Source organism: Phallusia mammillata, chromosome 3 (genome assembly GCF_965637545.1).
Source record: "Phallusia mammillata chromosome 3, kaPhaMamm4.hap1.1, whole genome shotgun sequence".
NCBI lineage: Eukaryota > Metazoa > Chordata > Ascidiacea > Phlebobranchia > Ascidiidae > Phallusia > Phallusia mammillata.
In genome coordinates, this window is record NC_137254.1 from 15,962,650 (window position 1) to 15,975,353 (window position 12,704).

The window sequence follows — 12,704 nt, forward strand, 5'->3', positions numbered from 1 at the left end:
ATTTGAAAGAGTATTTAAAGTTCGGCTTTACATCCATAGTTAGCAATGGCACTGAAAGGCATCAGTGTGTTATGTGCCACAGTGTCCTCAGTGCTGAATCTATGAAGCCTTCTAAGTTGAAGCGGCATTTGGAGACAACTCATTCCAATCTATCAGGGAAAGATTTAGATTTTTTTCGGCGTCACGAGTCCGCTTTAAAAAGCCAGAAACTTGATTTAACGGGAAAGTTTTATCAAGACAACTCGGCCCTAATACAGGCATCTTATGAAGTGGCACTAGAAATAGCGAAGCATAAAAAACCGCATGTAATTGGAGAAACCCTTATTAAACCCTGCTTGGTAAAAACGGTAAAACTCGTTCTTGGAGTTGCGAGTGAAGCAAAAATAAGACAAATATCCCTTTCCAATGATACCATTCGGAGGCGCATTGCAGACATGTCCACTGATGTGAAGGAGTTAGTTGTAAACGAAATACAAGAATCCCCAATGTTTTCTTTCCAAGTGGATGAATCGACCGACGTGACTTCATGTGCCCAGTTGCTAGTTTTTGTCAGATACATTCACTGCGGAGACATCAAAGAAGAATTTTTGTTCTGTAGTGAACTCGAAGGCACCACAAGAAGCGTGGATGTGTTGGAAAAAGTAAAAATGTTTTTTGCTGCAACAAAGCTGCAGTGGAAAAATGTTTGCGGAGTTTGCACTGATGGAGCTCCAGCGATGTTAGGTTCGCACTCTGGATTTCAAACAAAAGTTAAGGAACTTTCTCCGATGGCAAAAGGAACACATTGCATCATTCATAGATATGCACTTGCCAGCAAAACTCTGCCTGTCTCTCTCCACGACGTACTAAAGTCAGTAATACACATTGTCAATTGGATTAAATCAGGAAGTCTTAACACGCGCCTATTTAAACAACTCTGTAAAGACATGAATTCCACCCATGAGGTATTGCTATTTTACACGTCTGTGCGTTGGCTGTCAAAGGGAAATGTTCTAAGCCGCGTTTTTGAGATGAGGGACGAAATTAAGTCATTTGCAGAAATTAAAAAGAAAGACCTCTTGCTCTACTTCAATGATGATTTCTGGATTAAAAGTCTCGCTTATTTAGCTGACATTTTTGAAAAATTGAACAGTCTAAACCTGAAGTTACAGGGTAAAGACACGTACATTATCCAACTCCGAGACAATCTTATGGCTTTTCAGTCCAAGCTGCAGAATTGGCGTCGAAAAGTAATACAAGGGAACATTGCCATGTTCGAAAATTTGTCCAGTGTTTTTGAAGAATCTGAAGAGCTTGATGAGCAATTAAAGACATTAATTACACAGCATCTTCAATCCCTTGAAGTTGAGTTTGAACGATACTTTCCTGAGCTCAGAGAAAAAGATGCTTTACTTGTCCGAAATCCGTTCTCAGCTACTTTAGATGTTGCCGATATTCCCGATGAACTACAAGACCAATTTTGTGATCTTCGAAATGATTCGTCAGCACGAGATGCTTTTGATGAAATGTCTCTTTCGCAGTTCTGGTGCGGCATGTATAAGTCGTACCCCCAACTATCTGAACAAGCTTTTCGGATATTGCTTCCGTTTGCCACAACGTATCTCTGCGAGAGTGGTTTCTCGGCACTTGTACATATCAAGACGAAGGCACGAAATCGAATGATGGTTGAAGATGATATGAGACTGGCACTGTCAATCACAGAACCACGGATTGCAAAGTTGGCCATTCAGATACAACGCCAACCCTCCCATTAATTATTTTCAGTCATTTACAATAAATGTTTTCGAGGTGTACTGTAGTGCGATATGTATAGTTCCAGAAGGGGGTCGCGGTCTGTACTAAAACGTTAAAAGGGGTCGCAGAACAAAAAAGGTTGAGAAACACTGACATAGAGCAATTATTATTAAAAACCTTCATGTGTGTTATTGTTTGACTAAAATATTACATTAAATTGGATTAATTTATGTTTATATTAGGGTTGCCATACGTCAGGATTTTCCCTGACATGTCAGGGAATTTAGTGTTTAAATCTGCGTCAGGAAGAAATGTTAAAATGATCTTACAAGTCAGGAATTTAGGAAGAAAAAAAAATATATGCTACGAAATTAATGTACCAACAGAGAAAGTTTCTAGTAGTTAGCTACAACCGCGTCTGTGCCATGAAACATAAAGAGGTAAACTGGCGGCGTGCAAGTTAACGCACAAAGTTACTGTTTCGTTTTGCATTGTGTGTGCACGCGTAACAGTACCTGTTTATTGCTAGTTGTCTAACTCAGTGATTTTCAACCGGTGTTCCGCGGAACACTAGTGTTCTGCGAGAAATTTGCTGGTTTGAATATACGATTCTAATGTTTTAGACTTCTATGGTTTGAATAGTGTTTTATGTCAAACAGCGGTCGAAAATCACTGGTTTGATACAATAGGCGGAAATAGGTTTTCTTTTATGAAAATAATTATCCGCCATCCCCGATTGGAATGTTCTGTAGTGATTGGCTTCATTTATTGTTGGGTAATATTAAGACCCGTTGTCTAATAATAAAATAGCTGAATCGCGGGTAAATTGCTGACCGTTGGTGCAATTTAGCTTTGGGTGATCTTAAAAATAATATAACATTTAAACGCTGTTTCAGTCGACACGAGATTCAACAAATTTTTTGACGTTCAGCATAATTGCTTGCGCGGAAAACGATGAATCACGGAACAGTCAGTGCTAGGCGAATATTGTATTTAGGTACGTTGTATTTAGGTACTAGTTTCAATGATACGTTTTCATAAAACCCGACTTTAATAGCGCTATATGAGCGTTTTCATCCGTTTTAGTGATTACGTGATGTGCGATCCAAAAGTGCTTAATTTTTGAAACGGTATATCTAAAAAAAACGGTTAGGGCTATTAGGGTCGGGGTAAGGTATTAGCATTTAAAATTCAATAAAACTAACCCAAAAAATTAGTTACTAATGTAAAATTTTTAAACATTTGCATCCTAAACCAACCCTCTTTAGCCGCTAAATAAATAATTCAGCTCTTTACGCCACCTATCGAAAATTAAGCACTTTTGGATCTCCTAGGAGGCACCCCGTCAGTAGCTCTACCAAAAAATAATCGCCCTAGTGATCACTGATCAGTAATTGTATAGATAGGGAACTACTCTTGCGCCTGGGTTAGCTTTGACTTCACTTGAATACATTTCAATTACAGTTGTTTCAAATAAACATGTAGACTCTGAACGGCCGACCTGCAAGGCTGAGCTTCACAAAGGGGTTTGTCACGTTGAAACACGCCCCGCCCTTTCCCACACAAATCACACTTCCCGAATCACGTGTAATAATCCACAGCGACAACAGCGGCAACAACCACAACGTCGTACACAATCAGGAACGGGCAGAAACAGGGTTGAGAACGAAACGGGAACGGTTTTCTAAACAAGAAAACGAAACACATTGACATATGCCAACGCACAAAAATGCCAATGACTAACTTACCAACTATTTTGCGACACAGGTCAACTGGTACAGTACACGTATCAACAGTTGCAAGACGATGAAACAATCGCTGCAAGCACTATAGGAAAATTCAGCATGCCATAAGTCACACATAAAGCCATGAATTAATTTAGGTCACAAATCGACTTAAACACTCACCGACAATCACGGTAAACAGCCTTCACTTGAAGATTAATTAGTCAGTCGGCACAATATTTAATTTAGCCTTATTCGTCTCTAAAAATGCAACACAAACGAATTTACTTAATGCAGTAATAAATCACCTTACTCGACCACGTTGTACAGTAAAATGAACTAATCATTGCAACATACAGACAAAGGCCTTCTAATTTTACTGTTACGCACATGGCGATTGTAACGTCATAGCCGGGGAATATTGAGACAAATTAATCATGCGTAACTGAACGTGGAGATGTAACATACCCCCACCTAAATGTATGACCCGGGTAAATACATTTCACACACAAACAAACATCGAACGTTCAACGAAATTCAATAAACAAAACAGCACACTAAACATCACTTTCAGCGGCGACAATCAAGCAAAGTTTTGCAATCGGTCGTTTGACACGATTGTATCGCGTTTGCACAAGCACCGAGCGTACAGTTCCCGTTTTATCGGGAAATGTATCCGCAACGCGACCCATCAACCACTTGGAGCGTGGCTGTGAATCATCCACGACGAGAACCACATCGTTGATCTGGAGATCTCTCCTCTTCTGGAACCACTTCTGCCTGGAAATGATGTTCGGTAGATATTCGCGAACCCAGCGGATCCAAAATTGATTCGCCAAGTACTGCACTTGCGCCCAACGGCGCCGCACGTAACAGTCCTTTTTGTCGAACAAGCCAGGAGGCAAATTCGAGTTGCATCTCATGAGCAGGAGATGATTGGGTGTGATCGGCTCATCATCGCGGGGATCAAAGGTGACAGGAATAAGAGGACGCGAGTTGAGTATTGACTCAACCTCAACAAAAAGCGTTGACAATGTTTCGTCGGAAACAACTTGCTGTGTCATCAGAGACGTCAGAATTCGCCGGATGGAGCGCACCATTCGTTCCCACGCACCTCCCATATGACTGGCTGTCGGGGGATTGAACGACCAACGAATTCCGCTTTGTTTCAGGTACTCCTCAATGTGAACTTGGTTCCAAGACTGCAGTGATTCTCTCAGTATCCGTTCTGCACCGACAAAGTTCGTCCCATTGTCGGAATATATATTTACAGGATTCCCACGCCGACCAATGAAGCGACGAAGCGCGTCGATGAACGAGTCTGTAGATAGGCTGTGGGCAACTTCGATATGGACAGCTCGAATGCAGTCTTGCTGAAGGAAGGTCTGCCATCCTCTGTACTCCAGCGGAAGCATTTCTTCTCTTGCAGAACAGGCAATTCCCAATCACTCGGCGTACGGCTACTCCACCTTTAAGTATCCAAAACCTTTGGCGCAGCGACGACCAAGTGTGGCCCATCCCAGAATGTCCGACAAGACGATGATGTCTCTCGATAACCAAGTCAGTAAAATGACACGAATGTGGTAGAAGAATCGGATGTTTGGCATCGTACGGAATGAAAGCCTTTTCTAGTCGACCACCAACTCGAAGCACGGAGTTAACAACCATTGGATTTAGTTTGAACATGTGACGTTTCACAGAGGTCTTGGAAAGAGATCCCTTCTCCAACGCAGCAAGCTCAGGGCTGAAATGCTTTCGCTGCACATATTTAATCAACTCCAGTTCGGCAGCATTTAATTCTTCAACAGATAATGATCCACGATTCTCCACCACAGCCTTGTTACCGCGAACACGCGACAGTAAAAACTTCTTATATCGAAGCAGCCAGGCGATACTCTTTTTCAAACGATGCAACGAAGAGTACCGATGGATGATCCTCTCAACTATGGACTGCCTCTCTACGACCATATGTATGGAGACTTCCTGCTTTTTTACGGGACTGAACTCAGCAGGCAAGTCGGGTAAAACAATCGGACTCACAGGCCAGTGATCCTCAGATTCCAACAAAAACTGCGGACCGCGCAACCAGCGGCCAGACGTCACTAACGCTTCTGACGTCAATCCACGTGACGCCTCGTCCGCCGGATTGAGCTTTGAAGGAACATGTCTCCAGCTTGAAGGATCGCTTTGCCTTTCAATCTTTGCAATTCGATTAGCAACGAACGTAGGGAATCTCTTCTTCGAATTCCTGATGCTCTGTAGGACGGCAGTGGAGTCTGTCCAGAACACAGACCGATGCACCGGTAGGCCAAGCTCTCGTCGCATCATTTCATCTAGCTTCACGGACAAAACTGCCGCCGTCAGTTCCAGTCTTGGAATTGACACTGTTTTCAGCGGCGCTAGTCGACACTTGCCAACAAGAAACACGCAGTGAACACGCGAACCGACGTCGACTATCCTCAGATAACACACAGCTCCGTAGGCCACGGAGGAAGCATCTGCAAAGTGGTGTAACTCCCAACTTTGCACATCGCCGAAATCATCGGGCTTAAAACAACGAGGAAGACACAGGTCATGAAGCTTCGGTAAACGCCCAAGCCATTCGCTCCATTGTGTTGCTTCCGATTCCAAAATGCAGTCGTCCCAGCCAACTCCACGTTTGCACAAACCTTGGAGTAATAATTTGGCTCCAAGCGTGCACGGTGCAACGAATCCAAGAGGGTCGTACAGTGAACTCAATGCAGAAAGAAGTCCTCTTCGAGTCTTCGCCGTTTCAGGAAGGTTGACCTTAAATCCAAACGTATCTTCGTGCACGTTCCAGTGGACACCAAGCACTCTCTCTGTGACGTCATCACTCAAGCTTTGTTTCGCACTGCCTTTGACCTCTCTTCTTCAGGAATTTTTGACAGAATCTTCTGGTTATTACTGAGCCATTTTGTCAAGTGGAATCCTCCGCGTGACAACAAATCTGAAATCTCTTTGGTCATTTGAATTCCCTCCACTGTAGATGCAACCGAAGTCAGGCAGTCGTCCACGTAAAAATTTCTTCTGACGACCGAAGACGCTTGTGCATTGAAATCTTGACCAAAATCCAAGGCTGTTTGCTTCAAGCAAAAACTCGCGCAACTAGGGGATGAAGTCGCCCCGAACAGGTGCACAGTCATTTGATGCGCTGTTGGTTGATTTGTCAAATCCCCTCCTGGCCACCACAGAAATCGCAAGGCGTCCCTGTCCTTAAGGGTAACACGAATCTGGTGGAACATCGATTCTATATCGGCCACCAAAGCGTACCGCTCTTTGCGAAATCGAGTCAAAACACCCACCAAACTGTTTACGAGATCCGGGCCCTGCATCAGCACATCATTGAGGGAAACGCCCTTGTGCTTTGCAGCGCAATCAAAAACTACACGAACCTTGTCTGGCTTACGGGGATGAAGTACAGGATGGTGTGGTAAATACCAGCAAACACCATCAACCGATTCGATTTCTTCTCGAGGTATCTCTCTTGCGTACCCTTTCTCGAGGTAGGACTGCATTGTGCTCACGTACTTTTCCTTCAGTGAGTGATCCTTCTCCAGGCGTCGCTTCAAGTACGTCAGCCGTCTTTCGGCCATTGGCTTGTTATCTGGCAAACAAGCTGAGCTTTCTCTCCACGGCAACGGCAGCTCATAGTGACCTTCCACCATTTTCACGTTCTTTTGCATGATACCATACGTCTTTCTGTCTTCGCGCGACGTGGGGAAATCTAGAACAGCAGTTTCGTTCCCAAAATCTGTCTCCCACAGACTAGAGATTTGCTTCTGTAAAGAGCTGTCTCTAGACTTCACGAAGTTTACCTGATACCTCGATGATGCACACGGAAGGAGTGAAGGGCCAAATAATGTCCATCCAAAAGGTGTCTTGACAGCAAACGGTTTCCCTTTTGGACCACGACGCATCTCCTCAATGAACAAGGCGTCTGGATTATCCAGACCAATCAGCAATGTTACAGTTCCTTTCTCGATTAAGGGAAAATTCAAGTCACGTAAATGTGGGGCACCCCTTAATGCTTCTTTGCTAAGAATCGGATTAGGACGAACGGGGATTTCACCAACGGTTATTACTTTAGGGAGAAATATATCATCTCCGCCACCTACTGGAGAAACAGAGAAACTCACTGAAACTGCCGTATGCTCTTTGGCTTCATCTGTCAGTGTTTGTAAAACAATCTCCTTAGTCTCACCTTTCATGCCCAGGGCTTCAATCAACCTTTGGTTACAGAAGGTTCCGGTAGAGCCGATATCCAAAAATGCGTAAGTTAAAACCTTCCGGCCTTCGTATTTTACCTCGACCGGTACGACGCATTGATACACGTCGTCGTAACCGCATTCGCCGGGCGTTGCTACTGAACATGAAGCGACCTTTTGTGGTTCAACCGGTGTCGCTGGTGACTCTGGCTTTGCGGCTGGAGCAGGCCTATGCAGCAATGTGTGGTGATAGTGACTCGAACAGTCGTTTTCTTCGCAGGCAGTTCTCGCTTTACATCGTCTAACACGGTGACCTGGAGTAAGGCATCTGAAGCACAATCTCTTACGACTGACAAATTCCACACGTTCGGAGTACGTTTTACGTTTAAACTCAAAGCACCTGGACAAATCGTGAGCCTTACCACAGAACAGACACGTAGCGGAAGTAGTCGGCCTCTCTGCCGGACGCTGCCGAACTTCTACTGGGTTCACAACGTACGCAGACGCTCTTGGCTTTCTCATCGGTGGACCAGGATCCTTGTCGCGCCTAGAACCCATAATCCTACTTCCGTAGAGGGAATTTTCCACCTCAGCACGCTCCGAAACAAACTGAACAAAGTGGCTAAACCCGGCTTCACGATTAGTGCGATGTAGAACTTCGACTGATCGCTCTATCCATCTTTCCTGCAAGCGATATGGCAACTTGTCAATGAGCTGCAGCATGGTGTCAAGTGAATTAAGACCGGCATATTCATCAATATCCTCCAGTGTAGTGAGACATTTTTCCAGCAGATCTGCAAACTGCATTAGTCGTTCCGGTTGATCTCCTTTCAAGCGAGGACTCTTCTTCAAATGCTGCTCACAGGCATTTGCGATAATGTGCGGCTGTCCGTACTCATGAAAAAGCTTTTGACGTGCCTGTCGGTAACCCTCGACTGGCCTTTTCGTCAAGTGATCAATTTTCGGTCGCACTTTGTCATCACAATGTTGCAGCAGATAAACCAAACGCAAATCGTCAGAGTGAACTTTAGTGGCAACGTGCGCTTCAAAGTTGCGAATGAACGTCCAGTATTCCATTGGATCGCCGTTAAATGACATTATCTTCGGACGCGGTAGAAAACGTTCATCTGAGCTGTAGCGAGGTTCCTGCGCTACTATGGGATTATTCCTATTTTGACAATCGTATTGCGGAGTAGCATAGATAGGAGCCTGATGACTTACTTTAGGCAGCTCCTGCCTATCACAACGCGGTACAGGTTTTGGACATTCGTTGACCGTTTGTACAAAAGGCCTCTCAACGGTTGCCGGACAAACGAATTCCGCTTCAAATTTACCTTCCCATCCGCGAGCTTCGATTTCGGCTAATTCGGCTTGACGTTCTACCTCGCGAATTTCGGCGTCGGCAGCCAACTGGCGCTCTGTCTCGCGCAAGTTCTGTTCTTCATTACGCAAATTTTTTTCCTCATCACGCAACTTACGTTCTTCATCCCGCAACTTACGTTCTTCATCCCGCAACTTTCGTTCTTCATCACGCAACTTATGTTCTCCATCACGCAATTTCCTTCGTCGCTCATTCTCTTCCTCCTGTCTTTCTTTGGCCTGACGAAGTTTTGCGCGAGCCATCTCAAACTTAATTCGTGCTTCAGTTCTGCGGACGCTGGAACTCGTACTCGCAGAAGTAGGGCAACTAGAAGTGCAACTTTTTGCCGACTTTTTTGAACCAGCTTGTGGCGGTGGGGACGTAGCAGGCTGGGCCTTTTCGATCCATTCAGCAACCCTGCTATCAAACTCCGTCTTCTCTTCAGTGTATCGCTTTAACAAATCCTTATCAAGATCTTCATTTTCAGATAAATTTGAAGTTATATGCTCCACAAGAAGTCGGTATCTTTCATTTGTAATTCGCACCGATGTATGTACAGAAACTAAGTTATTGAGACTGACCATTAAACATTCCGTTCGGGTGTAGGCTTCTTGCAATGAACGTTGCAATTTGACGAGCTGTTCACCCTTATCCTCTTCAATCATGTCGGAAATCATTTTTCTTCACCTAGCTAACGAGCAACAGTTGAAAACTTCTTTATGTAGACTCTGAACGGCCGACCTGCAAGGCTGAGCCTCACAAAGGGGTTTGTCACGTTGAAACACGCCCCGCCCTTTCCCACACAAATCACACTTCCCGAATCACGTGTAATAATCCACAGCGACAACAGCGGCAACAACCACAACGTCGTACACAATCAGGAACGGGCAGAAACAGGGTTGAGAACGAAACGGGAACGGTTTTCTAAACAAGAAAACGAAACACATTGACATATGCCAACGCACAAAAATGCCAATGACTAACTTACCAACTATTTTGCGACACAGGTCAACTGGTACAGTACACGTATCAACAGTTGCAAGACGATGAAACAATCGCTGCAAGCACTATAGGAAAATTCAGCATGCCATAAGTCACACATAAAGCCATGAATTAATTTAGGTCACAAATCGACTTAAACACTCACCGACAATCACGGTAAACAGCCTTCACTTGAAGATTAATTAGTCAGTCGGCACAATATTTAATTTAGCCTTATTCGTCTCTAAAAATGCAACACAAACGAATTTACTTAATGCAGTAATAAATCACCTTACTCGACCACGTTGTACAGTAAAATGAACTAATCATTGCAACATACAGACAAAGGCCTTCTAATTTTACTGTTACGCACATGGCGATTGTAACGTCATAGCCGGGGAATATTGAGACAAATTAATCATGCGTAACTGAACGTGGAGATGTAACAAAACATGCATAAAGGATAAAGACGAGAGTTTTCGGCTTTTTAGCGTAACATTTATTGGCCGTTATTAATAGATATTATTAGATAATGCGATCTCTAATATTGCCCGAAGCGTCCACGCAATAGCTGTACGGAATTTACAGGAGGCATGTCAAGCGTGGGGTATACTGTTGACACACAAATCAGGTAATACTATTTGTAATTCTTCAGGAATATACCCAACAAAAAGAGAATAGAACAAGAGTGACCTTACATATCGGGCAATCTCATTCACAAAGTTAGTGTCCTGACACAAAACATAGACTCGATTAAAGAGAAATTGTGGTTTGTAACCGTTCCATCACTTGCTGTCAAACGGACAATAGGACACTTGCCGGCAAACGCGCCGTCAAAAATTACAAAGTTACGAAATGAGATTGTTTTGCTTGTATAGATTGTTTGTTACCTGACCGATGTAGTTAATAAGCGATCACTAGCCTTGATCATTACAACCCAATACTTCTCAGAAAATGGACGGTTCACTCCTGGGTGAAGCGAGGTAGTAATGAAATAGATATACCTGTATTCCTAAGTTACTTAGCATTTAGTAGCAATCTTTTTATTACATACAGGTTATAAACCAATCTCAGTGACGTCAACCTCCTTTGAGGTTCTTTCTTGACGAAGAACCTTTAACATAATATTGTGTTTAGATTTGTGTATGTTTGCAGGGTTTTAAATAAATTCTACAACCTTTGTTGCTATATTAGCGAAAACCAATATTAAATATAAATTGTTTAACACCATTAACGAAATTTTAACAAAACGGTTCCTAGATGTGACCACGTAATCCGTAAATGTGATAACCAGTGGCAAAGAAATCCAATCAAATAAGCGAAAACAATAGTTATAGGTTGCTCATGTGAGGCCAGATTAGTTAAAGTATAACTTATAGAGACTGTTTACTCTGCCAAACCAAGGGCACCACCACCCAAAGCAAACGTTATGGCTCGTTCACGGCTATGTTTGTTGATTGCTGACATTCCACCAACTTACTTCAGCACGTAGCAAAGTTTGCGACTGAACATAAACGAATACAGAGTGATAGTTTCGTGCAACACCTGCTGCCACAGGTCGTTTACAAAACGCAAAACCAGTAGTTATGAACACAAGATAGTTTTTTATTAGTTTGTTAATAAATGCGGAGAAAGGTTCAGGCAGTTTTCTCAGCTCGAAACAGTGCTGGAACAAAGCGATCCGCATCTCAAAACAATTGCATTTCTCTGATGAAACCGTTTCTTGTGTGGAAAGTGGTTACACTGGTAGTCGTTATAACACTGTACGCTGTCAATGTAGCTTATGAAAACTCAAAATACAAGTAAGATATAAGCAGAGTGTGTATTTACTAATACAAAATGACAGCGACGTTTAGAAAAATTTGAAAAGATTATTACTTCAATGTCGTTGAATGGACGTATAGTTGCCACTTTCTAGAATTAAGAAAAAATACAATTGGCCAAACGAAAAGCCTAATTTTAATTACTACGTAAATCGTTAGATGGATGTGGTGGCGTGGTGACTTTTATTTGTCTGACATCAGACGTACTAAGGCAGTGGTTCCCAACCACTGATCTCTATAAACACTGGATTGCGCTACTGGCCGTCACGGTTGAAGCAAATTAAAGCGTAATGGCGGCTGAAAAGGATGCCCCAAAAATGCATTGCGGGCAATGGGGAGAGAGTAGAAAAATGACGATAATTTTTGTTTTAGGCATTTGTATAGCGATTTTTGCAGATATGATTTGTAGATTAATAGGACGCATGTATTCGGGTGTGTAATAACCTATAAATATGCGTAGATTGACTGTAATGTGCATTAGTGTAGGTGTACTGGATATACGTTATTAAGTTAGTGTTGAAATAAATCATTACTAAGTGGAAATAAATGTTTTATTATGCAACATAAGTGGTTTGCGTGCTTTTTTAAGCATTTTAGACATGAATCTAACAAGATGGCTACTTCCTTCTCACAAGATGATGTAATTCTTTGTGTGACATTACCTTGTGCTAATCCAAACTGCTGTTTTTGACTGTTATCAAACTTCAGGAAATTCTGACCAACATGTGGAATAACGTTTTAATTAAAATCACAAAAACTAAAATAATATTTCAACTATTTTAACACTATTTGACTTTTTTTTCTTGATTAAGTGCATTTGGTTTGGGTCTTTATTGTCTTGCCATGGTGAAATTAT

The 12,704-nt window shown here is 42.8% G+C and overlaps 2 protein-coding genes across 2 annotated transcripts; both read right to left on the reverse strand.

Annotated features, from left to right (window-relative positions):
- Positions 1 to 3,301: 3,301 nt before the first annotated feature.
- On the reverse strand, positions 3,302 to 6,310 carry LOC145218065 (uncharacterized). The gene is made up of 4 exons (XM_080085453.1): positions 6,287 to 6,310; positions 4,945 to 6,245; positions 3,642 to 4,880; positions 3,302 to 3,561 (listed from the first exon to the last, which is right to left on the reverse strand). Exons 1-3 carry the CDS (start codon positions 6,308 to 6,310, stop codon positions 4,016 to 4,018), a joined length of 2,190 nt encoding a protein of 729 aa, XP_079941579.1. The 3' UTR covers positions 3,302 to 3,561; positions 3,642 to 4,015.
- Positions 6,311 to 6,313: 3 nt separating this feature from the next.
- On the reverse strand, positions 6,314 to 10,466 carry LOC145218066 (uncharacterized). The gene is made up of 3 exons (XM_080085454.1): positions 10,192 to 10,466; positions 10,033 to 10,111; positions 6,314 to 9,968 (listed from the first exon to the last, which is right to left on the reverse strand). The coding sequence occupies exon 3, from the start codon at positions 9,719 to 9,721 to the stop codon at positions 6,314 to 6,316; it is 3,408 nt and encodes a 1,135-aa protein (XP_079941580.1). The 5' UTR covers positions 9,722 to 9,968; positions 10,033 to 10,111; positions 10,192 to 10,466.
- Positions 10,467 to 12,704: the final 2,238 nt, after the last annotated feature.